Raw genomic sequence first — 27667 nt, 5'->3', positions numbered from 1 at the left:
GTACCGTCACACGTGTGATTCTGAACATTCCAACCGATTATTTTCCGATAGACAAAAACTATAGGACGCTATAGACAAGTTTACGCGCCAAAACTAGGGGGCTGCCATAACTCTAGAAATATGCAATTAATTTCCGCCGGAAGTGGTTTGCACAGCGTCTGCCGGTCTAAACCAGCGATTTGTCTATGCTAGCTAGGGATCACGGTTCTACTACTTTGACATACTTGTCGTTTGACATTTACTACTGGATAAGTTACCAACGTTGTGGCATGTACTTGTGGATAACGTCGTCGCCATACTTTTAAGTACATTTAGAGTAGATTTATAGTTATAAAGCTTTTGCCAGTCCATCATTTTGGAGCTTTTAACATGGAGCAAAGGCAATGTCAGAAGATGACTTTTAGTCGGTGATTCATTACAACATTTGTTGTCTAGCTCTTCAATCTCTCAGCAAAATGTAGGCTAATTATTTGGCTAAAGGATGCTACACGTATCAGACAGAAGTTGTTCAATAAATTCGTAACCTGACATTAAAAACATTTAGCGTTATAGTCGGTTGACTGATCGCGTTGTTGTACCCAGTCAAAGGAATAAACACACAGGAACATCATTAACATTCAATGGTCTTGCCAGTTATCCTGGCAAAACATGTAGCATAATGTTCTTTATTTATTGCCAGGACACGGTTCAAATAACCGAGGCATACGTAAAATTGAAAGCTAACGCTTATTCGTTTGGAATTTCTAGGCTATACTTGATGTTACATGTTGATGTTCAGCCTATTCAATTTAACAACTTCAGAAGGACAAGACAGGGAGTACACTGTTATCCTTATTTATGTGGCCTGAAGTGCCTACGTATCTATTCTTCCTATCAACCCGGTTATGACTGCTTTAAACAAGCACCGGTTGGCTACACACCTCATGCCGGGCTTATATAGATGTGTGTATTGGCACTTTGAAAGGTTTGAATTATTATATCCACATATCAATGTATAATTATTAAATCCACTGCAACAATAGGACAAAGGAACACCAACAAAATGTGAATAGCCTACAAACAATACTGTAGTATAGCCTAACAGTAACAGGCTAGAGGCGATTCTAGAGGCGATTCTAGGTTTTAAAACTGGTCGTAGCACTCTATCTAACCTCTCGTTCAGGTGCTTTCTCGAGTGTTTGCAACCAACTACCGCACACGTCGTTCCCAAACCACTTTTCTTCATGTTGTAAATGTTATATCCTCTTTGTCACTGCGATATCAGTGCTTTGTCGGCACAACGGATCTAGCTAGCAAAACAAACCCAGCCCGCCAGAACGGAAGTGGATTGCATATAGGGGAGCAGTTCAGGAAGTAGAGCGGAAACGGCTCAAAAACTTGTCTATAGTATGGCTTCAAAATTTACAATTAGGAGGTAATTTACAATTAGGATGTACCTGCTAACAAGTAACACTAGTAACACAGAGTATTATGGTAGGTTTCTAGGTAACGGAAGCTAACTAAAGCTAGCTAGCTTGGTGGAAGCGTCGGTAATATTTAGAACTCACTCCTTAACAGGTTAAAATGTCAATGACGTCATACACATCGTACGACCAGAGAAACTGCTTTACGGCAAGGTCTGGTCTATTCCTTTTTTCTCTCGAGGCATTGACAACACAGCTGACAGGTTAGGCTCTCCCTGTCAATACGCATGCTAGAAAGAGTTTTGGCTTGCTAATGTTGTTGCTAATTTTGCTAATGCTCTGATATTCTGATTCTGCTTCGGATGCCATCAAGCGGGATCTCTGGTCGTAGTCAGTCCTTCACTAACCAATCAGCATTCATTAGCAGAATGCTAGCGTGCTATGGGCAACAACGACTTCGACGACGATCCTGTAAGACATTGAGAGGACATAAGTACTCGTTCATTCAACTTTCGACCCATAATCCATGTTGAACATGCAAAAACTACAATCAAATCTGAGATTTCTCAACGCCAATCAGGCGAAAGAGACAAATTTAGCCTTTAGCTCCATAGACTCCCATTCAGCATGCACTCGCTCGCGATCATCCCCAGTGGAACTTTGGTGGAACTGCAACCAAATTCGGTACAATGGGGCTTAATAGGGAGTGGACAGGCTCTCCTTAAACAGGCTCTGATTAAGGACTGTCCGTTGTACAAGATGGTGTTCGGCCACGTGGATCTGTTCCTGTTTGTTCCTTGAGTGCGGTGAGGCCGTTCCATCCGTGCCCCTGTGTGCTCCCCCGGGAAAGGCTCAGACGAAGGAGAAAGGGAAGCATGGCTCCGGTTCCTTGCTGCTGTTGTGGTGCCCTCAAAGGGGGCTTGCGTCCAGGAGCCGACAACGAGCTCTCGTGGCATATCGGCACATCTGAGGAGCGAAATCTGCAGGTACGGATGTGAATCACTTTCTGATTTTCTCAATGCACTGACCGGTTGACCCGTCTGATTCATTGCGGGGAGTAGGGTTGGACATTTCATGCATTTTTCTGAAACGATAGTTGAACATGTAACATTCAATAGGTTAACGATGACTCAAGGACAAATGCAAAATGTGCACGCCTTCTCAGTTTAAATAGTAGTTCAATAATAAGAGCATTAATTATGAGATACATTGCTACACAAGCACACATTTTAAACCATTAACCCTTAGATGAGTGAGTTCTAAATATTTCCGACGGTCCCCACAGCGTGTTATTTTTCCGGAACGGAAACTAGGGTTACTTGTTAGCCTCCTCATTGTTAATGTTGAAGCCACACTATAGCGTTTGTCATTGATTTTTGTCTATCGGAAAATAGTCAGTTGGAATGTTCGAAATCGCACATGTGCGACGTTACACTGTGAGACCCGCATTCGATCGATCACATATGTGCGACGCTACTCCTTAAGGAGCAGCCAGAGTTCGCTAGCTAGCCTACTATAGCCTAGTAGTGTTACTGTATCTTATACTATCTCAGCCCTTTTTGTCACTGCTTGACTGAGCCAAACAGAGTACTTTGCTGTATTCGCGCTGTTGTTTAATTGGTTGTCATGACTTCACTAGTGTTTGAAGTCCTTTCACGGTTCCAGTTGCTCATCTTCTCCAATGGAGAGAACAGAAGACCATTGTTAGAATAATCTGGACCGGCCGGCTCCGTAATCCTAATCGCTCGCAACTCTACGACTTTTCATTCAATTCTAAAGCAGTGGTAATGATGAATATAGCGGAGACACCGGAGCACAATCGGCCTAGAGACATTTCTAAAGTAACAATGGAGATAGCAAACATTATCGTTAATAGCTTACACTCAACCAGATACATTCTGTACTGCAAAAAATCGATTAATGATAATTCATAAACATCCTGTGTCCTGTGGAGGAATTAAATCTATGATGCTAATCTATGCTGCTATTTCATATGTTTTATGTCCCTGTTACATGAAAGACAATGTAGTGGAAATTTTGGTCATATGCATAGATGTATGTGTATGAAATCTATAATCTTCTATGTTCATTGGTAAGAGACAGGAAGGGAAGATAATTAAGTTGAGTTCAAAGGAATGTGAGGTGCTGATGGCTCTGTGGGCAGCTTGCCCTGGGGGATGGGTGAAGCATCTTATATGGCCTTCTGTCCTCTGGTTACTGTAAGGGGTCAATGAGATAGTTGCTCTGAACTTTGGCTAGAAGGACTGTGTCCTGTTTCATTGTTTGTGTTAATTAAAAGTATTGTTTGAAGATGGTCACACAAAGGACACTTGACCATTTGACTGGTCAACCCCTTTGGCTTTATTATCTACTGCTCTGGAGAGAGCTGTGACATCAAAGAACTTTGGGACACACCGGAGATGTATTGTTTCAAACTGTCACTAAGTTGAGTTAGCCAATCACAGAGTTTGCTACATTGATTGATTGACCTTATAGAATGCCATTTGATCTTAGGTTTATATAAGGCAGTGCATGTGTGATGGTTGGCCATCACTCCTGCGAACGACCTGTGTGGATGGCACCTCCTTCGTTGAGACTGATCAGCAAAGCTTTGTTTATGTAATTGTATAGTCTAAATAAATTGTATTAAAACCATATCCCTTGACTATTCAGATCTACACAGTGCCACTCGAATTCTACCATAACAACAATCAATACTTCAGAGAGGGCCACTCTCAAGAAAATTTGCCCTTTCGTGAGAAGAGGAATGCAGAGTCCGTATTACTGAAAGGCAGTGTTGGGAGTAATGCGTTACAAGTAATTCCATTACTTTTAGCAGTAACGAGCATGTAACAAAGTATTTTTTTTAATCAATTAACGCAGTTACAATTACTGAAATTTAAATGAGTTTGTTACTCGCGTTACTCTATTTTGCGAAAAATTAACACTTGAAGACAAGATAGGCCTACTTTAGCTGCTTCTGATCTGACATCGCAGGACCTTGGTGGCGCAATGATACACCAATCGAATCAATCAATGAGCATTAAACCACATCATGGCCAACAGTGCAGATAGAATTAGCTTTCGCTCCTGGAAGTATGGACATTACTTTTCGCTCGTCGAAATGAAAGACAAAAATGTAGTGGTGAGTTGTACATTATGTGCAGGTGCAAAGAAACTATCCACATCTAGGAGTAGCAATTCCAATCTTCTGAAGCACTTGTTGAAACAACACGCTTCGACAAAGCTAGTAGCGAAAGACCCCCGCGATGCTGAAGGCGCCACTCCATGCAAACAACCAAGGCTAGACTTTACACGGACTGCAGTGGAGCCGATAAGCCAGGCAGAGCTGAATAAATTGATTGCTAGGTATGTTGTCGATGACATGCATCCTCTGTCAACTGTCGAGTCAGTTGCCTTCAGGCAACTAATAAGCAAAATTCCAGTGATAAATGGAGGCTCAGGGCAAATGTGCAGGAAGACGTTTTCCAGCTATTTAGACAGAGAATATGCAAAAATGGAGGTTGAGCTAAAAAAAACTGTCTCCACCACAGCAGACATCTGGACTACTTACAATAAAGGCTTTCTAGGTGTAACTGCACACTGGATTAATCCAAACAATATGCTACGTGGGAAATCAGCCCTGGCATGCCAGAGATTTAAGGGCCGACATACGTATGACATTATTGCAACCGAAATAGACAACATTCACTCATCCTTTAGCCTATCTTTCAAAGTGACAGCAACTGTTACTGACAATGGCTCTAACTTTGTCAAGGCGTTTCAAATGTACCAGCCACCTGAGCCAGACACTGAAGATCATTTGGAGGAGAATGAGGCGACTTGTACAAACATTGGGGATGTGCTAGATAATGCTGTCGATGTCAATGACGTGGTTTTACCCCCGCATCACAGTTAATTCATGTTTCATCAAAATATAAGTTTATGTTGTAATGCACTTGAGAGCCAATACGATTTGTATGTCATTCTACTCTTAAAATCCGAATGATTGTCTCACGAAAACAGACGTAATTTGAAGCTGCACTTGAAAAACAATGTTTATGTCGATGTTGTGCTACACTGTCATATCGGAATGAGGGTAATATGTGAATTATGTTGTAGTTGCGACTGCTGTTATGCAGGGCTCTCAAGTTTTGAAGACAGGCAAGAGTGACATTCCCCCCCCCTCCCGTCAGGGGGTAAAAATGTATTAATGAATTGCTTTTGACCTGACATCTTTGAAAGGCAGCAATGATTAATGCATCCATGGCCAGGATATAATAATAAAATATGACATTATTTTAAAAGTCAAAGGAATCGAGCCTATATAAATAAAGTCTTACTATAAACATCCCACACTAGATTCGATCCTGCCACCTCTGACATCCCAAGTGGCGCCACTACCAACTACGCCAACGACAAGCTAGATGACAGGTGATGCGGTTGGCTTTTTACTACCTGACGAGTGAGTTTCACCGATACACACCGGCTACTGTACATCTATGAACTAGCGTTACTTGTTCTGAGCAGGTGTTGTCAGTGAACAGGCTGTAAATCTGTTGGTTAAGAGACTCGTGAAAAACTGATGCTAATTATCTGGGATTTTTTTTTAACAGCAGTCAAGTTGTCATTGTTTGTGTCAAACAAGTTGTGAATTTGTTGTAACATTAAAACAGGAGATCAGTACTGCTCAAAGTGATGCTCGAGCTCCAGCGGTTTGCTTTGTAGGTGAACAAAACTTTTACGTAGCAGAATCCCGAAAAATGACAGGATATGCTTTTTTTCCATTGGTTGTTGCATTAAATCTTACCCAGATACAATGGTGCTATTTTCCGATTGGCTATTGTATAGACCCCTTTCTTTTTTTTGATTGGCTGATAAGTGGCAGGCTCGACTAAGAACTCCAGGGGAGACGCGCTTGACTGCCGGTTCCATAGTGAGAGTGGGACGGCCAGAGGAATTTGGGTTGGCTGCGGCATATTAAATATATTATAAATATTTTTTTTCGGCTTGAGAAATACAACGTGTGGAGGGAGGGCGTGACTAAAGACCGAAATCAGTGACTGTCACTCTCAATGCGTGACACTTGAGAGCCCTGGTTATGTCACTGTCTGATTAAAGCGAGCATCCTTCTTTGTATTAATTTGTACAAATCACTTTTCACTTCTGATTCTTGATTACGTTGTACTTGCTGTTACAGGCTACTTACTAAATGCAATATATATATGTAAGGGAGTGTTGTGTAATGGCCCGCAGAGGGTGCTCTTGTTCACTTGTTAACAATGTTGTGTTGAGCCGAATGTGTAGCAGCGCGACTTGATGTTTGATGAATGTGCTGTCAGTGCTAGCAGCCGAACGTGTGACTAGCTAGTTTAACTCGGCAAGAAGCTAGCGGTTACCGCCAAGAGAGGCAGCTAAAGATTGTTTGTCTTCTCTATATTTGATTTGGGGGTTATTTTGTGAAACTGACGAAATTATACTTTGTTTTCATGTCAAAAAGAGAATTAAAGGAGGAAAGGTCTACTCTGCCTCAACCGCCATCTGGACTCCGATTTCCCTGTTCTTTCCACGTACCCTGGCACAAACCACACAACACAACACAGAAACCTTGCAGGGGCTTAGCGGCCTGAAGACTAGGGTTACATCTTTGGTGCCGTGACCCGGATGGTGATTCCCAGTAGGACGAGCAGACCATTTACATCACCTCAACAACGCTCAGGTCTTGTTTTTTGTCGTTTTTGTTTGGTTTTTCATGTTTTGAATATTGTAGCAGAAAGGTATTTAAACTGCCTCTGAATTATTGCAAGCATTTTGTGTAAATGGAAATGTGAATTAATGTGTATACGCTGTGGTGCTTGCTGGTGTTTTATAATGTATCTGGTTATGTCCCTCCGAGCCAACTCATAACACAACGTTAGTTAAACATGCAAGTTAAACAAAGCAAATGCAAAGACAGTACGAAAACACTCCTCGCTGGCCCTTGTCTACTTTTCCCTCTGCAGTAAGACAGACACTGTACCACTCACCTGGACCAACGGCTGGCACCAATGAGGCCCTGCATGCCCAAAACCAGACAGTAATTAACATGGGAGAGGTGAACGGCCCCCAGGAGTCCCTGCAATGCCAGCCCCTTGTGAGGTCGACACCATGGGATGCCACCTCGAACAACATACCCCACCCAAGCTATGGGCCTACACCTCCATTTGCTGATCATTTCTTACATCCCAGTGTACTCACCCCTCCAGCAACAAGCTACGTCCCCACACACCATAACCAGCTGAATGTTCAGGGCCCTGTGACTAGTGTACAGCCACCGGCAACCCCATCACAGGCCTTTATGCCACTAAGACGCCAATGACAACCTTCAACCTCTGCCTCACAGGCTACCAGGCATGACCTCCAAGTGGGCATTCAGAGTACTACAATAGTGCCCGCCCCACCTACAAAGTTCACCCCCTTTTCCATCATCTATCCCATACCCCCCACTCATCGTATGGGATGTACACATCTCCAACCTCAGCGCGCCAACCCCAGGCTGTAGGACAACCCTCACCAGCTTTCGTTCCCCCTCCTTTCAGTGAGGTGTGTCATGATGCACAAGCCAAACAGCATAACCCTCACATGCAGGCTAGCAACTTGCCTCCCCCAACAGCCAGCTGGGGCAACATCCAAGCTGATTGTCTCGGCCACAAGCTGCTCAACCCTCTTCTTATCACATGCAGGCCGCTAGATCACCCCATGTATTCCCCCACATGGCTTCTGACGGATTGACTAGGTTGTCCTCTGTCCAACCCATCCATGGTGGTTTCACCTAGACCCATCAGGTGAAAAATGTTCCAGTGTTCAGTGGAGGCTCTGACTGCAGGATCCTGATTGACGACTGGATCCGAGACATGCAGTATCTTCTTGACGCTGGGGGGCTACCATCACACCTCAGTTTTGCAACCATTGTGAGGCACCTGAGTGGTAAGGCTAGGAGGTTGGTCTTAAATCTTCCCCCGCTGGAACAGGGTCCGGAGATGGCTTTTGAAGAGCTGAGAGCAGAATACGGTGACACGCAGAGATCCCTGGACCCTGATGAAGAAAGTGTTTTGTCCGTCTCTTCATAAACGGAGTGACTAAGTTCAGTTGAGTTCTGGATTTTAATAAGTATTTATCAATATGCAGATTGGGAGAGAAAACCAGACCTCTGACAATAAATGACAACACAACACCAGGCTTAGGTCTCAATGATGTCTCTCTCAGCTCTGAAGGCCGGAGGACCATCTTTTATAGGGCACAAGAATGTAAACATAGATAGTGACAGTCAGGCAGTAATGACGTTACAACAGTCTCAGAGAAAGAGATTCACTCTTCCCAACACATGACAACTCTCAGACTAGAGTTCATTGGTGGAGCTCTCCTTGTAATCATGACAAAGGACGTTTAACCAGTTCTTTCTCCTGATCCCGAACATCTATTAATCCTGACACATAGACACAATCTACTCTTATTAATAGCAAGCTTACATGAGAACATACTAACTAGTATGTAATGACTAGTTCTATTGATTAGTGAATAATGTAAGCACACAGGAAATCGCAATTTCTTCCACAACCCCCTTGCTGACTTTTATGAGAGGAGCCAACGCACAGGGGAGTCGGCGGGGTCCTATGCCATTGCCTTGGAAGCGATTTTGAGGGAGGTGGAAGAAGTTCAGAATGGTGGCAAGCATTTTCCAGATCGTGATGTTAAACTGGCTAGGCAGTTCATGAGAGGACTGATCAACGAGGAAGTGTATATGCGAATTGCACCTATGAAACCAAGATTTCTGAGCTTTCGAGAGCTGCAAATCGAGCTCAGAAACCTTGCCAGGGAAACAAAGAGATTTAATCTCCAGCACAAACAGAAGAAGGCCTTAAGCCAGGTCCAACTTGTCGGGAGCAAAAGTCAAAGTGGTCCGACCGACAGGGCCGACACAGGGAAGCACAACTCTGGGCTTTCTGAGCTAACAGCGCTAGTGAAAGACATAGCCCTAAATCAGGAAGTACAAAGTCAAAAACTGTCCCAATTGGAGTCAAGGCTTAACACCCCCCATGCTCCATCTCCCTTCCGGTCTCGCCAGGGTACGGGGAACGTGAGCGGAGGAGCCACATTTGTGTGCTATCGGTGTGGCAAGCCTGGGCATGCAGCAAGGGTGTGCAGAGCTGTGTTGCCTGGCGGTGAGCAGGCTCGTACCCCTGGATCTTTTAGCGCTCGCGTACAGGATGAAAATGCTGTCACAGCTGGCCAGCCTTTAAACTTCTAGGGCCTGTGGTCGCTGGGGCAACCATGGGCACACATCAAAGTCCCCTACAGGATAAGCAGGGAAAGGGAGCCCCAACAGGATCATACACCCCTCTGGTCGGACCCTTAAATGAGGGTCAGGTGGAAGTAAATGGCGCAAGATGTAGGGCACTTATTGACTCTGGCTCCCAAGTGAAGACGGTCACGGATGTGTTCTGGCGCTCACATCACGAACTATGTAAACAGTAGCTGCGGAGATCCAGTATCCCAATAGAAGGAGCGGGTGGTCAAGCTATACCCCAATATGGCGTATTGTACATTAACCTTGAAGTTCTGGGTAAAGAGTTTACCGGTGTGCCTGCTTTTGTTGTTCCTGTTACGGAATACCGGTCAGAGATTCCATTGCTGGTGGGGACTAATGTTATACGTGCCTCCAGATCCCACCTTGAAGCAACATATGGCCGGCAGTTCTTCGCTGTGGTAAAATAGAAACACCCTGAATGGTATGCTGCCCTGTTGGAGGTGGGTGATGCTGAGCTTGGAAGTCAGGATGGTCAGGTGGGCCCTGCGCACTACGCTGGCTGCAAACTGTATGTGCCGGCAGGCAAAGAAGTGGATGTCATGTGCTAGGTGACAGGAGGTCCCAGAAAAACAACTTTCACTGCGTTCGTCGAGAGTCAGGCAGGCTCGCAGCTGCCAGAGGGCCTTGTAGTGGGCCGGGTTCTTGCTTATGTGAAAAGGGGCCGGGTCCCCGTCAGAATAATGAACTTATCTACACGACCAGTGCTGATCAAGCCACATGCTCATCTGGCAGACGCATTCCTGTGTTGGGATGTGTTGCAGGGGAATAATGAAAAGCAGCATTCACAAGGCAGTGAACAGTCAGATGAAGAGCGACAGGTACATCGCACAGAGACTGAAGTGTGTCAAAGCCAGGGCCAGGTTGTTCACCCGAATCCAGAGGGACACACCATACCTTGGCGTGTGGATCTCAGTGAAGCTGCCGTTGAAGGGAAGGAACAAAGAGTCCGACTAAGGCAGCTGGTGGAGAAGAATGACAACATTTTCTCACAACACTCTACGGATTTTGGACACACAAAGACTGTTCAACATGAGATTCCCCTGATTGATGCAAGGCCTTTTCGCCTCCCCTACCGCAAGTTACCACCTGCCCAGTGGCAGGAGGTTCGTAGCCTTCTGAAGGACATGGAGGAATCTGGCGTCATCCGCCCCAGCAAAAGACTTATGCCTTGCCCATTGTGGTTGTGACGAAGAAAGATGGGTCAACGAGGATATGTGTTGATAACAGGAGATTAAACTCTTGCAGCACCAGAGATGCGTTCCTGCTCCCAAGAATCGAGGACGCACTTGAGGCCCTGGGTCAGGCAAAATATCTCTCGACCCTTGACTTGACGTCTGGGTACTGGCAAGTGGAGGTGGCAGAACAGGACAAGCATAAAACAGCATTTGTCACCCCAATGGGTCTCTATGAAGCCAACAGGATGCCGTTAGGTCTGCGAAAAACGCTCCCTTAACGTTCCAGAGGTTAATGACCTGTTGTTTCAGGGATCTGAACTGCTCGCATCTCCTGATTTACCTTGATGACATCATTATCTTTTCAAAGACGTTTGAGGAACATCTGGAACGGCTTCAGCTGGTATTTGACAGGCTGAGTGAACATGGGCTGAAGCTGAAACCTTCGAAGTGCCACCTCATGAGGAAGGAAGTCCAGTTCCTGGGACACCTGGTGTCTGCGGAGGGGATTCCGCATATCACCCTCAAGGGAATGGAACCACGGAGAGGTTCAATCGTACACTGATGAACATGCTGGGCACTTTGGACCCCAACCTGAAACCACGCTGGCACGAGTATGTGGACACAATGACACACGCCTATAACTGCACTCAACATGACTCCACTGGTTACAGCCCTTACTAGCTGATGTATGGCAGACATCCTAGACTTCCAGTCGATCTTGTGTTTGGTCTGGCAGCAGATGACCCTCCTTGCGAATATAACAGTTATGTCCAACGGCTTCAGGACTGTCTGAAATATGCCTAGGACCAGGCTAATCAGAGCTCAAGACATGCCAAGGAACAACAAAAGAAAAACTAAGACCGCAGGGTGAAGAGCCACGCATTTGAGTCAGGGGCCTGAGTCCTGATCAAAATTTGCCATGTTGAGGGCAGACAGAAGTTGGGGGACAGATGGGAAGCACAGCCTTACGTTGTTTTAAAGAAACAGCCCGGTGTCCCAGTGTATGTGGTTCGTTTGGAGGATGGGGAGAAAGAAAGATTTGTCCATCGTAACCTTCTCACCCAATGCATGTTTTTCCCAATGGGGGCCGAACAGGCTGGGGGAAGGGAAGAGTCTGATGAGGAGGCAAGGACATTGGGCAGTGCGTCAGATGCAGAAAACTGGGAAAGAGGAAATGGAGAGGAGGAGTACAACCATGAGCAACTTGAGAAAAGGGCTGAGCAGGATAGTGAAGGAGAACAGGGAGAGTGGGAAGCTCAGAAGTACATCACTGAGGACAACACGGAAAATGGCTGCCCTCCATGGAATGGTGTCGCACCAGCAGACGCAGTGTCTGTAAGGAGAAATCCACCTAGGAAGAGACGACCCCCTAAACGGCTGTCCTATCAGCTGAGAGCCGTGGACTTTGACTCAGTCCAACAGAAGATTGATCGAGGCCGGGAGATATTGCGGAAGATAAAATGATAAAAATTATTTAACCTTAATTTAACCATTCTTGCTCTGATTTAACCCAAAAATCAAAATAGTCAAATAACTGTAATTCCATTGGTATTGGCATTATTTGGTTAATATTAATACACTGTTCAGTTTCCCATCTTCCTTCAAACCATAGGGGAATTAGTTTTGGTTGTTTGGCCAATATTGACCCCTACAATGTTGAAATAGATTTGCTGAAAGTTTCAGGATGGTACATCATGTAAATTGTAGGAATCATATGAATCATGTAAATTGTAGGAACAATAGCCGATAGAAATAGGCTGGGCTACTCATTGTGATTTCTATTTGTAGAAAATGAAGAAGACCAAATACAATTTCAATTATTTTTTATTTATTTTGTGCCCAAAGCATTTGGTCAGTTCTGAGTGCATGTCCATGGCATGTAACACTAGCGACGAAGGCCCAAGGGCTGAGAATATTGCTCAAATAAATTACAGATTGTGACGGGAAACGGTAACGTTAACTTAGGTATTCATCAGGGAATTAAAACACATCAAATTGCAATCTTAAAATTGTCTCCCAGCGTATAACTAAGCAAATACAATTTTGTTATAGATCGCTCGGCTTGACCAGGAAATGATATGCCGTGTCTGCCAAAGCTATCGGGCTCATAAAGTGGGAGGGCATCGGTAGAAACGCAGAGTTTGGCATGGAAAACCTGCTAGCGAGCAGGTTAGTTTCAAGGAGTTAGTTACCATGGAAACTTACCAAAAGGTTTCGTTACCTCTCTTTCTGGAACGTGGAACTCGGAGTATGCCTCTTTTCGGGGTTAAACAACTCAAAGTTTTCACTAAACCCGCTACCTGGAATACACCCCTGGTCTGTGGCGGAATAGTTTTTCTGAAACTGCAAAATAGCACCAGGGAACGTTTGCGCCAGAACACGCCTCCTTTTTTTGCTGAACCGCCCCCCGGGAGCGCAAAGTCATTCCCTAATTTACCGATGTGCGTCTGTGGAGGGAAAAGTCAGCTTTGCATCGAGTGCAAACTAGGAATAATACTTGCGTCGTTGACAAAGTCAATTGCGCTGGGTGCAAAATAGGGCCCTGTGACTGTGTCGGTCAATGTTTGCGCAGCTGGTACACAATAGAGGCTTGCATTGGATAACGCTCTACTCTAGGCATAGTGCTCAAGCCGAGTGGGGCTGAGACCTCTGGCGACCAATGTGGTCCGCATGTATCCTGTGGCTGGGTGGTAAATAATTTATAATACATTACAGTACAATTCTAGAACTATAATCATTAGCTGTATCACGGGCATGGCACTATCTAATTCCAGTTATTAATATTTGTGGCAACTTAATCAACAAATGCATCACGGGCACTGTGCACTAGTGACTATAGCAACGGGGAACAATGCTCGTAAGACTTTATAAAGGATGCATGTATTAAAGTTATGCATTGTGCATATTAAATGTATGTCTTATGAACTTAGTAGTGTGCTCAGGCTTAAAACACTGTGTCTCACACAGGGTGTGAGGAAACAGGCTGTATTTTGTGTTGTTATCTCACCATTTCAGAAGCAAACCTTAAAACCGGGCTGAGACAGCACCCGAGCAGGTGGGATGCGTAGGGAAGAACAAACTCCCTGATGCACGAGAGAACAAGCTCAACCCTTTTTTCATATTTCTTTTTCAATTGCACTGTATAATATATGCTGAGGCAGGGACAGATAGCCAGTTGAACTTCGTGAACCAACCCAAACTCTGTTGCGGGTAGGGAAACGTAGACAACCCCAGAACTCTGTACGTTACATAAAAGATTGGTTATCGGACCTCTGCGACTCCAGACCACTCTTTCTCGAACACAGACTTGTGTCATTGCATACCTTCATTACATATTGGATTAGACACAAAGACTTTGAATCCTTCAAATGGTCTGACACTGAAAAGAGGGAGTCCATGGGGTTCCAGCCCGACCGTCAAATCGGGAGAGAGACCCATACACCGGTACGAGGAGGCAGACGTAATCGTCAGGCGCGCCTCAACATAAAAAAAGGTAAGCAGTTAATTCAAAGTACTGCTATTCGGAATTGAGAACCAAATTTAGACAATTACTATGTTTCATCGTACCTAGTCAAACCAACAGTGGTGGGAAATCATATATTGTATGTACAAGGGTTGAGAGGCTTTGGGGTGAAATTCCTCAAAAAGGGTTAGAGTCCCACTGCATGTTACTAAGGGTTGAGAGAACTTGAGGTGAAATTCCTCAAAAAGGGTTAGAGTCCCACTGTATGTTACTAAGGGTTGAGAGGCCTTGAGGTGAAATTCCTTAAAAAGGGTTAGAGTCCCACTGTATGTTACTAAGGGTTGAGAGGCCTTGAGGTGAAACTCCTCAAAAAGGGTTAGAGTCCCACCGTTCTATGTGTCTTAAGTGTTCGAATCTGTGTACTGTTTAGTGTGTCAAAGGTGTTAGAGTCCCTTGAGTCCTGTCAAGGGGGGGTTAAAGTCCTCTGAACGAGTCATATTTGAGTGGAGTCAGATTGTGTGGAATAAAAATAGAGAGGAGTGTGGTGGTTTTTTCTTTGACCAAGAAGTTAAAGAAATCCCTAGGAGAGATGGAGAAAGGTGGGGGCTAAAAGAGTCCTTTTACTTGAGATCTTACAAAGGTGATCCCAGAGGGTATAGTTCTGCATAATTATGTGAGTATTAATGCTGAGAGATGTGTTTGTGTAGATTAATTTCAAGTTTGGTGGTTAACAAATGCGTGATCAACATTTGTTATAATTCCTAGACAAACAGGGAGGTTTTTTTTTTTTAAGCCTTTCCGACCAGAACTTATAAGCGGAAAATCTGTGATGTGATGTGTGATGGTATTCAGTAAAAATGCAGACATTTAACCCCTGGTTTATAAATTGGTTCTAATACAATTGGAAGAGTTATACTAGAGCAAAATTAAGTGAATAGAAGGTAAACGCTAACCAGCTGTATTGGTCAAAGAATGGTTTGAGGAAATGTATGTGAAAAATATGAGGAACCAATTGCAAAGTTACATAAAAGATTGGTTTAGAGAGGATCATGGAAGGTTATGAAATGAAACAAGAACGTTTTGTGGATGTGAATAGATGATTGGTTTGAACACTGATATTTTGAAGAGGAAATTATGAATAAACTTTGAAGGTATATGGGATAACATTTTAAGTAAAAATAGTAAAAATACGTTTTTTAAGAGTTTTGATAAAGGTATTAGGTGTAATTTGGTAAAAAGAAATGAGCAAGAGAAAACACAATGTATTTTTATTAGTTTTTTTATTGTAATTTGGTTTTAAGTTTTATTTGAGAGTTTTACCAGAGCCTGGCATAGTGTTTGGGATAAACAGTTAGGCTGTGATAATGTTGTATTAATAAATGGTATTAGTGCATGAAGAGGGTTATTATAATATTCAGTGCTGAAATAATTGGGGAAGACTCATGAAGTCTGATGAATTATGGTTATGATGGTTTGAGCTAATTGACTCGTTTTGAACTGCAGCAAAACGAGGTATGAAGTTCTACCTATCTGACCTTTATAGAAAATATAGTTGAGAAAAATGTTTGGTTGATAGCTACATTAATAACATTATCTGGTCTATTTTTCATTTAAGAAGCATTTAGATTCTGGTTTGGGATAATGAAAATTGCTTTTATCATATCTTTGATGAAAAGAAGTGTGATTTGGTAAAATGGTGAATCTGAAACAATATAGGTCTTAAACTTAACTTTTAAAAGAACTAAAAGTTTTTTGAAGTGAAAGAAACAAGACTAACAGTTGATTTTGATTAAATAAGGAAACAAAGAAACAGATTGTAAATTCTGGTAGGTTATGTAAATTCACAGGAGGAACTTATGTTACTAAGGAATCTGTTTCGTTATGTGCTGATTTGTGCCATGGGATGAATCATGTCTCCAAAGGGGGGGGGGGGGGAGATAACAAAAGAGTGTTTATAGCATATGGATTTAAAAACTATTAAAAGAAATAGTTTTTTTTGCACACCCTATTTGTGCAAACATGATATGCATGAACTTTATTGAACTAAAGAAATGTGAAGGGGAAAATACTGCCTGGTAATTATAGATACGGTCTGTTTACTATGTGAATTGAAGTCTTTCCCAGTCCTATACCAGATGCTTAACACCATTTAAATTGATTTATTGGAGATCATATGTACTACCACAACTTAAACCTTTCACATAGCATGATGAAGAGGTGAATCAAATGGTTAACCGATTTTTATAAAAAAATGCCAACTAGAAAAGAGATGTCTTCTGCTAAATTCTGTTCCAGGTGAAGCTGTAAACCAAAGAGTGGAGGAGTTAAACCAGGAGATTGGTTTGACAGTTATATTTTGAATTACATGTCTTTTGATAATTTCTTTTATTTTTTTCTACATTACAATTCTAAAAAGCTTGGCTTAAGTTGTATGTATGTGGTGAAGGGGGCCTGAGAGTATGTCCAGGTCTGCCGTGGATACATGCCATCATTAGGGTTTTCCCACTGTGTCCAGTGTGTCCTCACCACTTGGCCATAACGCTGCATAGTTTAATCATTATTGTTGAATTGTATGTCAACATTGTGTAATCAGTAATGGGATATTTTTTCATTTGTGTTTGTTGTCACACCCTAAAAGGGTGTGAAAGGAGGTTTTTATGTCAACTTAAAAAATATCCACTTTAAATCCTCGAATTGCCTCTTGATTTCAATATCTGTGTTTAATCATTGGTGTTCGACTGTTCGCATCTCATTTACTGCTTGATCATGGGAGATAAGGTGATGCTGGGACTGTAACTCTTTCCTGCTTCAGGACGTCAGAGCGGCGGGTCTGACTACCTTTGGATATACAACCCCTGTTCTAAGGCCCCATTCCCCTGGAGATCCTGTCCCCCTGTTTCTCACTGGATGATCTACCTCTTCCCCTTGCACTGCCCTATTTGCCCCTATGCCTCATCAGACCTAGGAGTGGTCTGTCCCCCCCCTTTCCCCTTGAAGACCCTGCCCCACCTGCCCCGATACATCAACAGATGTTCGGGAAAGCCTGTTGTACATTTAAGGGGTTCCAAATATCGTAGCTGGGGATGGCTGACCAGGACAAGGAGGCGGTGGTTGGTCCGGGCTATGTTGATTGATCTCTGGTGTTTTCAGAGATCAAAAGAGGGATTAAAGAATTTATAATACATTACATTACAATTCTAGAACTATAATCATTAGCTGTATCATGGGCATGGCACTATCTATAATTCAAATTATTAATATTTGTGGCAAGTTAATCACCAAATGCATCACGGGCACTGTGCACTAGTGAATATAGCAACGGGAACAATGCTCGTAAGACTTTATAAAGGATGCATGTATTAAAGTTATGTATTGTGCTTATTGGGGTATGCTTGCCTTCGGATTACTGGATTCTCTCCAAGCAAGCGGGCCTTTCCCCTGAGCAAAAAAGCTCTGCAAATACGTTTACTCCTTTTTAAGCAAGTTTGCACTCCGCAAGTAGTCAGGTAACTTTTCAACCCCAGCGTACTCCGTTGCTTAGCGACGTCAGCTGATTTGAAGCCTAAAGAATGTTCAAAGTCTATGAAGTTCAACGTCTTTTGCGAACTATTTCTCTGCTGATCAACAATACGAATGGTAACAAATACATTATAAAAAGTTATTTTTGTTGGCAAGTAGCCGTGTAAGCAGGATAATGTATAGAACGCCGGTCATTATCGGGAAAATAAGCCCCGACAGGGCAAACAGCACCCCGAAGATAACATTCTCATTTCCGGCGCTTTCAAACAATCAGTGAAGTGTGGCTAGCAACAGCAGCTAGCTTGCCTCTAGCAAACTGCTTTTAATTAGCCATGTCCGGCCCGACAAAATTTGGTCCGGCCCGCCATGGCACTGCAGGAACCATATTATTAGGTGCATTATTCGTTGGCAGCAGCACTATTTTCATATGTGGAAGAAGACCGTGGAGGCGCGCAGCGTTGCGTACCAATGCACCAAATTTCGCTCGCGCGCTCGCAGTAACAGTGCGTGTCCACTGCAGCGACGCGAATCGCTTGCCATCGCTTGCCTTCCCACAGTTCACCACGCTCGGGGCGTTTCAAACAGATTAATGTAGAATGTAGTTCTCTAAAGTCACTTTTGTAGTTGTCATGGCCAAGTGTGCAGACTAGGGTTTACGTAGTTGCAACATCGATCAAAATACAACTTGTATACAAATACAAAACTGTTTATTAGACATACACGTTGTGTGCAAAAAACGTTTTACTATATTCCTCAGTCTCTGCTAATCTGTCGATACAATAGGGAGTTCCAGCCGGGCTAGCTAGCTAGTTACCACATTTGGTATTTGGTGATTCCATTTGTATTAACATAGGGTGACAAGATTTGAGTTTGTGAAAAATAGGACACTTCGTCGCGGGGGGTGGGGATGGGCATTTAGTCCAGTGCTTCTGTGGCTTTCAGTGGTTGTTTAATGCTTGTTATATTAAAGCAATAATGATAACAAATACAAAATTCTAAATAATAAATTGTTTATGGTCACATAATAACATAAGAAAATTAAGACACTTTTCAGTCCTCCTTATATATTCAACAAAGGCGGCAAGGTGCTCATTGTTGCCAGATTGGAAATGGTATCATACCAAAGGCTCATAATCATTGTATTTGGAGGATAATTATCGTGCATCTGGCAACACTGAAAAGGCGGTTGACCAATGACAGTTCTCTCTACGGTCAGAGCTCGCGCAAGAAGGTGGAACTTAAGGGAGATACCCTTCCAAAACTTGTAAGGCCGGGCGTAATAATTAACTTAGTTTGTGAAGGACCCAGAAAAAACACAAATATCCAACGAGGCAAAATCCCAGACGATTTTGGAATCCCTGCCGGACGCATTTTTTAGGTCTCAAAAAGAGGACATGTCCGGGTTAAAGAGGACGTCTGGTCACCCTAATTAACATCTCTGTACGAATACAGCTATGTATCGTACAGGACTGGGTAAGCAGCCACACAAACGATTAGTTTCTCCTCCACCTTGAAACCTAGATAGCTAGAAATGTTTACCATGGTTGCTACGTTACAAGAAACAAGAAAACACTCAGATTGACCATCGCTAGAGAAAATTGCTCCTCATTTGCATAAAGTTGAGAAAATCTCAACTCTGTCACGTCGCGTCGCTACCCACAATGCACCACGCAAGCGATTCGCCTGGCTCCATAGAAAATGAATGGAAAACATGTTGTCGCTCGCATCGTGTCGCTGCAGTGGACAGGCACTGTTAGTGTGGAATTATTTTCTAGCAAATCAAACCCAGAATACGTTGTTGGTTTGGCCTAAGCCCCGAATGTTTACAACGTCTGGCTCGGCGCCTGATTAATACTCTGATCGATAAGCAATATAAAAAATAATACGATCCCTTTCCGTAATCATGATACCCCCCCAGAAATTTTCACTGCACCCAGAGTCAAAGCAGGCTCTATCCGTGCCAGCTAACATCACAAACCTCACAAAGAGAAGCAATTCCAGCCATCACATTATGGGTGAGTTAATTAAATGTTTGACCAAATATAGCAGGCACATTTTTAAGTTGATAATTCTGTACGGCTCCCGAATGATTTTATAAATATCCAAATGGCCCTTTGCAGAAAAAAAGGTTCCCCACCCCTGGCCTAAATTAATATCGAACTTATTTATGTTTTAGGGGGCTTATTTTCAGTTAGCAGACGGTACTGGTCTACAATCTACCCAGACGCTCCCATGTTACCCTGCTCCTCATCTCTCTCCACTGGCCACCCATCAACGCCCGTATCAGATTCAAGACCCTGGTACTGACCTTCCGAGCAGTGAACGGGACTGCACCCAACTACATCAAGTCTCTCCTGCAACCTTACACCCCCACCCGTCACCTACGGTCTTCCTCAGACAACCGCCTGGTGGTCCCACCGCTCAAGACTGCCAGGTCCCAACACAAGCTCTTCTCCTGCCTGGCCCCCCAATGGTGGAACCAGCTCCCCACCTCCATCAGGGACACTGACTGTCTCCCCACCTTCAAGAAAAGGCTCAAGACGCACTTGTTCCGGGAGTACAACGGCACTTAGGAATGCTTGGCTAGACCTGTTGTTAGTTTCCTCCAGGATCACAATGACTCTTACTGAGTGACTTGTTGGTCTTGTAGGTTAGTTATAACGAAGTTAAGTCTTGTACTCGCTGTGAAATATTTTACTATTGATTGTTCTTCTACAGGTACAGTCCTGCACTTTTTTGTGGTTCCTGTTGTTTTAATTTGTAACTTGTATAACTGCATGCTCTTATGGGTCTTCCCTTTTGGCACTTGTTTAGTTTTTTCACAATGTATGCTTCATGTTTTGGCTGCTTGCAATGTTTGGGACTACCTCGTTGTTATGATCAGTGACCTATGCTCTTTTGTAAAGCTCTCTCTTGGAAGTCGCTTTGGATAAAAGCGTCTGCTAAATGCATAAATGTAAATGTAGATAACATATCCCTGTGTTTCACCATAGCCGACTTTGTGCTGCCTTTGTGTAAATCCTGGGTGCAATGGGCCGCTAGAGTGTCAGCTCTGCTCTAGAGGTAGCATTGGATGAGAAGGGTTAGTGTATGGGGCTGGTTGCGGGCGCACATCTCGTCGAGCACTGGGTCTGGACAGGACGTGCACGTGGGACGGTTCCATAGACCGTGCATCAGATGGTATGCAACATGATGGATGTGCACACATAGCCTTAGTCATCGTTAACGATAGCATGACCTGGGCATCCAGAAACACCTTGTTTTTTGTCACTAGTAAATAGTGGGATGTCATGTGGTCCTCCTGTGGCTCAGGAGGAGCGCCGCTGGTGTTTTGGGTGGGATTTAACTTGTTGCTCCCTGCCTCCCTGCCTCATGTCATGCATGTTGCAGTGAAGGCAGGGAGCGCATCCCCATGTACATCCATTCCGCCAAAGTTCAACATATTGTCATGTACTGTATATGAATAAATGGTGAAATCAATCACGTGTGTCTTGACTTAACTAGGTTAATTGCAAACAGGTCAGTAACATGATTGGGTATAAAAATAATATATTAGAGAGGCAGAGTCTCAGAAGTAAAGATGGGCTGATGTTCACCAATTTACAAAAACCTGCATCTACATATTATGGAACCATTTGAGAATAATGTTCCTCATGTAAAATTGTAAAGACTTTGAATATCTCATAATCTACAGTCCAAAATATAGCTAAATTATTCTGAGAATCTGGAGAAATCTATGTGTATGGGACTGGGGGAAAATAAATACTACATGCCTGTGATCTTCAGGCACTCAGGCAGCACTGCATAAAAAAACTGTCATGATTCCGTACTGGAAATCATTGCATGGGCTCAAAAACACCTCCAGAACTCATTGACTGTGAACACAGTTTGCCTTGCCATGATCCACAAATGCAGGTTAAAGCTCTAATCATGCAAAGAAGAAGCCATTTGTTAACATGATGATGATGATTTAAAATGGACTGAGGCAAAGTGGGAAGACTGCGTCCTCCGGACTATAGGAAAGGAACCATCCGGCTTGTTATCAGCGCTCAGTTCAAAAGCCTAAATTTCTTATGGTATGGGGTGCATTAGTGCCTATAGAATGGGCGCTTGCACATCTGGAAAGGAACCATCAATGCTGAAAGGTATGGGTTTTAGAGGAGCATTTGATTCCATCCAGACTGTCTTTTTCAGGGAAGGCCTTGCATATTTCAGCAAGACAATGCTAAACCACAAACTACATCTGTCACAACAGCATGACTTTGTAGTAGAATAGTTGTTTGGGTACTGAACTGGCCTGCCTGCAGTCCAGACCTCACCAGACCACCAGTTAAAACATTTTGTAGATCATGAAACGAAAAATATGACGAAAGAAGACCCAGAACCGTTGAGCAGAAAGCACCCTGTATCAGACACAAAAGGGACAACATTCCTTTCCCACAACTCCAGCAAGTGGTCTCTACAGTTCCCAGACTGTTATTAAAACAAGAGAGGATGCTACAGAGTGGTAAACATGGCCTTGTCCCAACTTTGTCCAGACATGTTGCTGCCATTAAATTTAAAATTACCTTATTTTTTCCTTAAAATGATACATCTCATCAGTTTAAACATTTGATATGTTTTCTATTTTCTTTAGTGAATAACATATGGGTTTATGAGATTAGCAAATCATTGTATTCTATTTTTTATTTTACAAGTCCCAACTTTTTTGGAATTGGGGTTGTACTACACATATGTATATAATGTCACTAATAATATTGGAAGGATGTCCCTGAGGAAAATGTGTACAGAATGTTTTACAAAGTATAGTATCAGTTAAAAAAAACTAACTAAATCGAAATCTTTACATTTACATTTAGTTATTTAGCAGACGCTCTTATCCAGAACGACTTACAGTAAGTACAGGGACATTCCCCTGAGGCAAGTAGGGTGAAGTGCCTTGCCCAAGGACACAACGTCATTTTTGCTCAGCCGGGAATCGAACTAGCGACCTTCAGATTACTAGCCCGATTCCCTAACCGCTCAGCCACCTGACTCTTTCAGGCATGTCTTGTTAAAGTTACGGTTGTTAAGATGTTGGTCTTATTCTCTGTCTGTGGTCCAGACTGGAGTGTGTGACGCAGCCGCAAGCAGACGTGGTAGGTGTGAAACTAACCATGGCAGACAGGTGGGGGCCCGTCCATCTGTAGCCTCTCGCCGAGCCTGCAGGTCAGGATCTCACTGCCCAGTAAGGTGAACCCTGGCAGACAGGAGTACCTGATGATGTCCCCTGTGGATAAAGCATAGCAGCTTGTTATTAGCACTCAGGTTTGTTGGCCTCAACCAAAAGTACACTGAGGTCTTCAACAAGACATTATATAATGAAGCCAGACAAGTGGGGGTGTGATGCAGATATTTAAAAGAAATCCACACAGAGTTGGATGTATGTCTGCCCGTATGGAAAACTTGTTCTGATAACCTAGAAAATTCATTCTGTGCATTTCTCCAGCTAGTCATAATGTGCAGAACAACATGTCTATAAAAGAATAGATAAATAAACAAATGCCTGACAATGAATCCCTCCACTTTATATAAAAGCGTCAGCTAAACTAAATCAATACAATACAAATATTTTCATAAAAGACAGGCAAGTCACAAACCAACCAATCAACAAATGGATGAAACAGTACACAAATGTGGTTAACCTATTTCAAACTTGTCATCATCGGTGAGGACATCCGCATTGGCTACAGGCGGGGGAGCCTGGCAGACCCTTAGCTGGTAGACTGAAGATAAAACCATACATGGACGTTAACTCAAGCCAGTTTGAATAGCTGTATCCACAATAGGCAATAAATTGTCAGCTATCACAGAACATGATCATCAAAAAAAAATGGTAGTTCACTTGAGATCATATATATTTAACAAATTCACTTTTTAATTGACTTTTTAATTGTGTAGTGCATGCATTAAACTGATTATTTAACACCAGAGACGGTTAAAATCAATCTCATGTGGTGTTTGGGGAGGGGGGGCTAGTTCTAGGTCATCAAACACAATGGAACAAAAAAATTCAATCTATATTTTTCCGAATCTGGAGACCCAGAAGTCAAAGAACAACACGTGTAATGAGTAACAGTCACAGAATCTAGAGCACTTCTTCTGAGGACACACACCATGGTAACTGAGGATGAAAAAGCCGTTATTGCTAAAATCACTGTGGAACTTAATGAGGATTTGATTGGCGGTCGTGTAGACTCCATCCTGGGTGGAGCTTCCACTGAATTGGCGAACCTGAGGTGAGCCTTGGTCTGGACCATCCCTGTTGAGACAAGACCAAGCACAGAAGACAAAGGAAAAAGGGAACTTAAAGGAGCGATTGACTGTTTTTTGGGGGGTATTTTATTTTTTTAGTCATTTAGCAGACGCTCTTATCCAGAGCGACTTACAGTAATTACAGGGACATTCCCCCCGAGGCAAGTAGGGTGAAGTGCCTTGCCCAAGGACACAACATCATGTGGCACGGCGGGGAATCGATCCGGCAACCTTCTGATTACTAGCCCGACTCCCTCACCGCTCAGCCATCTGACTCCCCTACTCCCCACTCCAGTATTTCACACTGTTCCTTAAGGTCTCCGAATAGGGTATGTGACATTGGTTGGGCCTTCCCAGTACAGCCTGGAACACAGCATTTACGAACGTGGTCCATTTTTTAATATCCTTGTTATTGCTTAGAAGTAGCCTACAGAGCAGCCCGCAGCTAAACTAGCATTGGAGATCTACGCTGCCTCGGACTGGGCAGGAACACCAGTGAGTGGGCTGGTCTGGATGTAAATTTTGAGGCGTGACAAAGATACAGACCAGAGCCAAAAAGGGCGGTCCCCCGTCCTACGTTACTCCGGTGGCTTTGTTGAAAAGCTAGCGTTTTACAGCCACATTTTTTCATTTTGAGATTTGCATAGGAAAGAGGTGTCAATGGACTTTGATATTCACTGTATGTTCATTTTACCCACCAAACTGTCGTTATTCAACTATGACAAGGTAAAATCGGTTTTGTAATCAATCGCCTCTTTAAGAAACTTTTGGAAATAGAGCACAAAAATATAGCTTTATTTCTTCACTGTTAGTGTCAAATATTGGTATTTCCAAAGAAAAACAACCAAAGAATAAACATTTCAAAAGACCAAGTTACCATTGTAGCACATGAAAGTGGGGAACAGTAAAAGTAGTCCTAATGATCGTCTGTGATCTATGATCCTATACCCTCCTCAAGGACCCTAATAGGAGGGTTATTATTGACAAAACCATTGTTGAGGCCAGTGAGTGACGTGGTCCTTAAGGCCCCGTCACACCATAACATTCTGGTCAACGTTCTATGACGTTAGAGGAAACGTTGGTAATCATCCATGGTCGCTGGTATAGCGTCAGAAGAGCGTTGTGTGGACGCTGGTGACGCTGGTAATCGGCGGTGATCGGTCCAAAAAAAGTTTTGAACAGGTACAAAAGTTCTCATGGAGACCAGCGTTCTTCTATGTTGAATTTTTAACGCTGGATAACCTGGAGAACGTTTGTGGAACGTTTGACTAACGTTGCACTCGTTTGCTATCTTTAGTCAGTCGTTAGTCAGTCGTTAGTCAGTCGTTACTATGCGTTACTTGGTTGTTATTCATCCAGCGTTTTATACATTTACATTTAGTCATTTAGCAGACGCTCTTATCCAGAGCGACTTACAGTAAGTACAGGGACATTCCCCCGAGGCAAGTAGGGTGAAGTGCCTTGCCCAAGGACACATTGCATTTGGCACGACGGGGAATCGATCCGGCGACCTACTGATTACTAGCCCGACTCCTTCACCACTCAGCCATCTGACTCCCAGCCATCTGTTATACCCGTTTGACCATAAAACCCACACGCCAGCAAAACGCTACTCTGTTGTTATTCACACGTTAGTCACACGCTCGTTTAACGTTGACTAATCGTTCGTCACGCGCCAGGCACACATCGTCGCGCGCCAGTGACACGTCATCACATGCTAATAGTTTTAGGGGTGTTTTACTTGGTCGGTCTTACACCCTCCTCATGCGTCAGTCCCACACTAGTCATGCGCATGGCCGTAAATACCATTGAGGACACCGAGGTCGTGTCCTCTGTATTTTTTATTTATTTCAGTTTTTTGGGGCTTAAATAGTGGTATATAAACTCTAAATAAAGTACACGTGAAACTGACTGCAGGACGATGATCTTGGTTTCCCACAAACCGTAGACCGCCAAGAGTAGCTTGAGAGTTTGGACATACGTGCTGCTGTCATCAACAACACGCACTGTCGCTATGGTAACCACCACACACAAGTTGGACGCTGATGTTGTTATCGCCATAGACATACTGCTAGCGTTAGTGAGTCAGTTAAGGCCAATTTATACTTCTGCGTTTTTACGGACACGCACACAGAGAACGCCCTCTCCGTCAAGGAACTCCCTCTCCGAGCCTCTCGCAGAGCACTGCATGCACCTCCTGATTTTCCTGACTATCCGTCCGTCCGTCATGTGATTGGTCCATATTAAGAACTGCTTGAGTCAGGGGCGGGGGCGGGGTTGCCATGACCATCAAGAAAACAGAATCATTTGACCGCCATTGTTGTACGTTTTTACAATTCATATTTCAGCTAAACAGTACATGTAAATCAGCATCTGAATTAAAATGTGACGAGAAATGGGCAGCGTAGTTGCTGAAAATTTGCTTATTTTATTGATGAAATGGCTCATTTGTAAATTTGCTCCGACTTTTCGAAAACCTAGCTAGCATCAAACTAAACATGTAGGTTGAGAGAAGTTGAAGTGGCAGATGACTGTGAGAAGAAAATTCATTTTCATGTGGAAATATTTTTATTGCAGCCCAGCGTACTACTCAGATAAGTAAACATCGAATCGAAGTTTGGTTAACTCCGTCAGTACCGGTCGTCAATCAATTTCCACCGGTTGAATCAACATTCATTTTGCGATTGATATGTCATTGATGTGATTGATTGAAAATGAAACGTTTATTCAGTGTTGATTTCTCAATGTCGGATGTTGAACCTGTTATATATTTCTTCCGGATGCCGGAGCACAACGCGGCAACACGGCAGATACAAAATTAAACATCCGGTTCATTTTCAAAATAATACTAATAAATATTTTTTTATGGTAACTTGCCCTTACTTCATGAGTCACCATATTGGTCCTTCAAAAAGCCTCAGAAATGTCTTTCGCTGGAATGAATGCTCCCCAGGGGGAGATATGAAGGAAAGACAGTGGAGGTAAAGGCATGGCTGCTGTTGTCTATGAGAAGATCCCGGCGAAGTTCAACACTCAATCATTCATTTGCTCTGAGCATTTCACCCAAGACAGTTTTGACAACCTTGGACAATTTCAAGCAGGATTTGCTAGGAAGCTGAACCTGGAAAGAGGTGCTGTTCCGACCGTATGCTCATTGCAACCGCAAGCTATAAGGACAGTTAATGTTGCGCTAACAGTTATTAGTAATGCTAACGTGTCCTGTGTATAGCATACCAGGTAGAATGCTAAATACGTTTCTACACATCAAATGACTCTAGCTAGACTAGCTGTAGTCGGCATTAGAAGGGAAGCTTCCGAAAAAATTGCCAGGAAACGAACAGCAGTCTGGCTTATTGCTAACGCCTGTCTAGATCTATTTAAAGAACTGGAGAAAGGCAGGTGCTAGATACAGGATACGTTAGCATTGCTAGTAACTGTTACTAGTAACACCTATTGTAGGCATGTG

At 43.3% G+C, this 27667-nt stretch overlaps 1 protein-coding gene across 1 annotated transcript in view; it reads right to left on the bottom strand.

The window, feature by feature from the left end:
• Positions 1-27667, bottom strand: part of LOC124474065 (CUB and sushi domain-containing protein 3-like) — a 319489-nt gene that overhangs the window by 89967 nt on the left and 201855 nt on the right. The window contains exons 42-44 of the mRNA XM_047029923.1: positions 24063-24208; positions 23592-23672; positions 23063-23176 (exon numbers count right to left, since the gene is read on the bottom strand). Of these exons, the coding sequence (XP_046885879.1) occupies positions 23063-23176; positions 23592-23672; positions 24063-24208 (341 nt within the window). The remainder of the gene's footprint in view (positions 1-23062; positions 23177-23591; positions 23673-24062; positions 24209-27667) is intronic.

Source organism: Hypomesus transpacificus, chromosome 2 (assembly GCF_021917145.1).
Source record: "Hypomesus transpacificus isolate Combined female chromosome 2, fHypTra1, whole genome shotgun sequence".
Lineage (NCBI taxonomy): Eukaryota > Metazoa > Chordata > Actinopteri > Osmeriformes > Osmeridae > Hypomesus > Hypomesus transpacificus.
The sequence above is the reverse complement of the archived record's forward strand: the minus strand, read 5'-3'. Positions and strand labels throughout refer to the sequence as shown.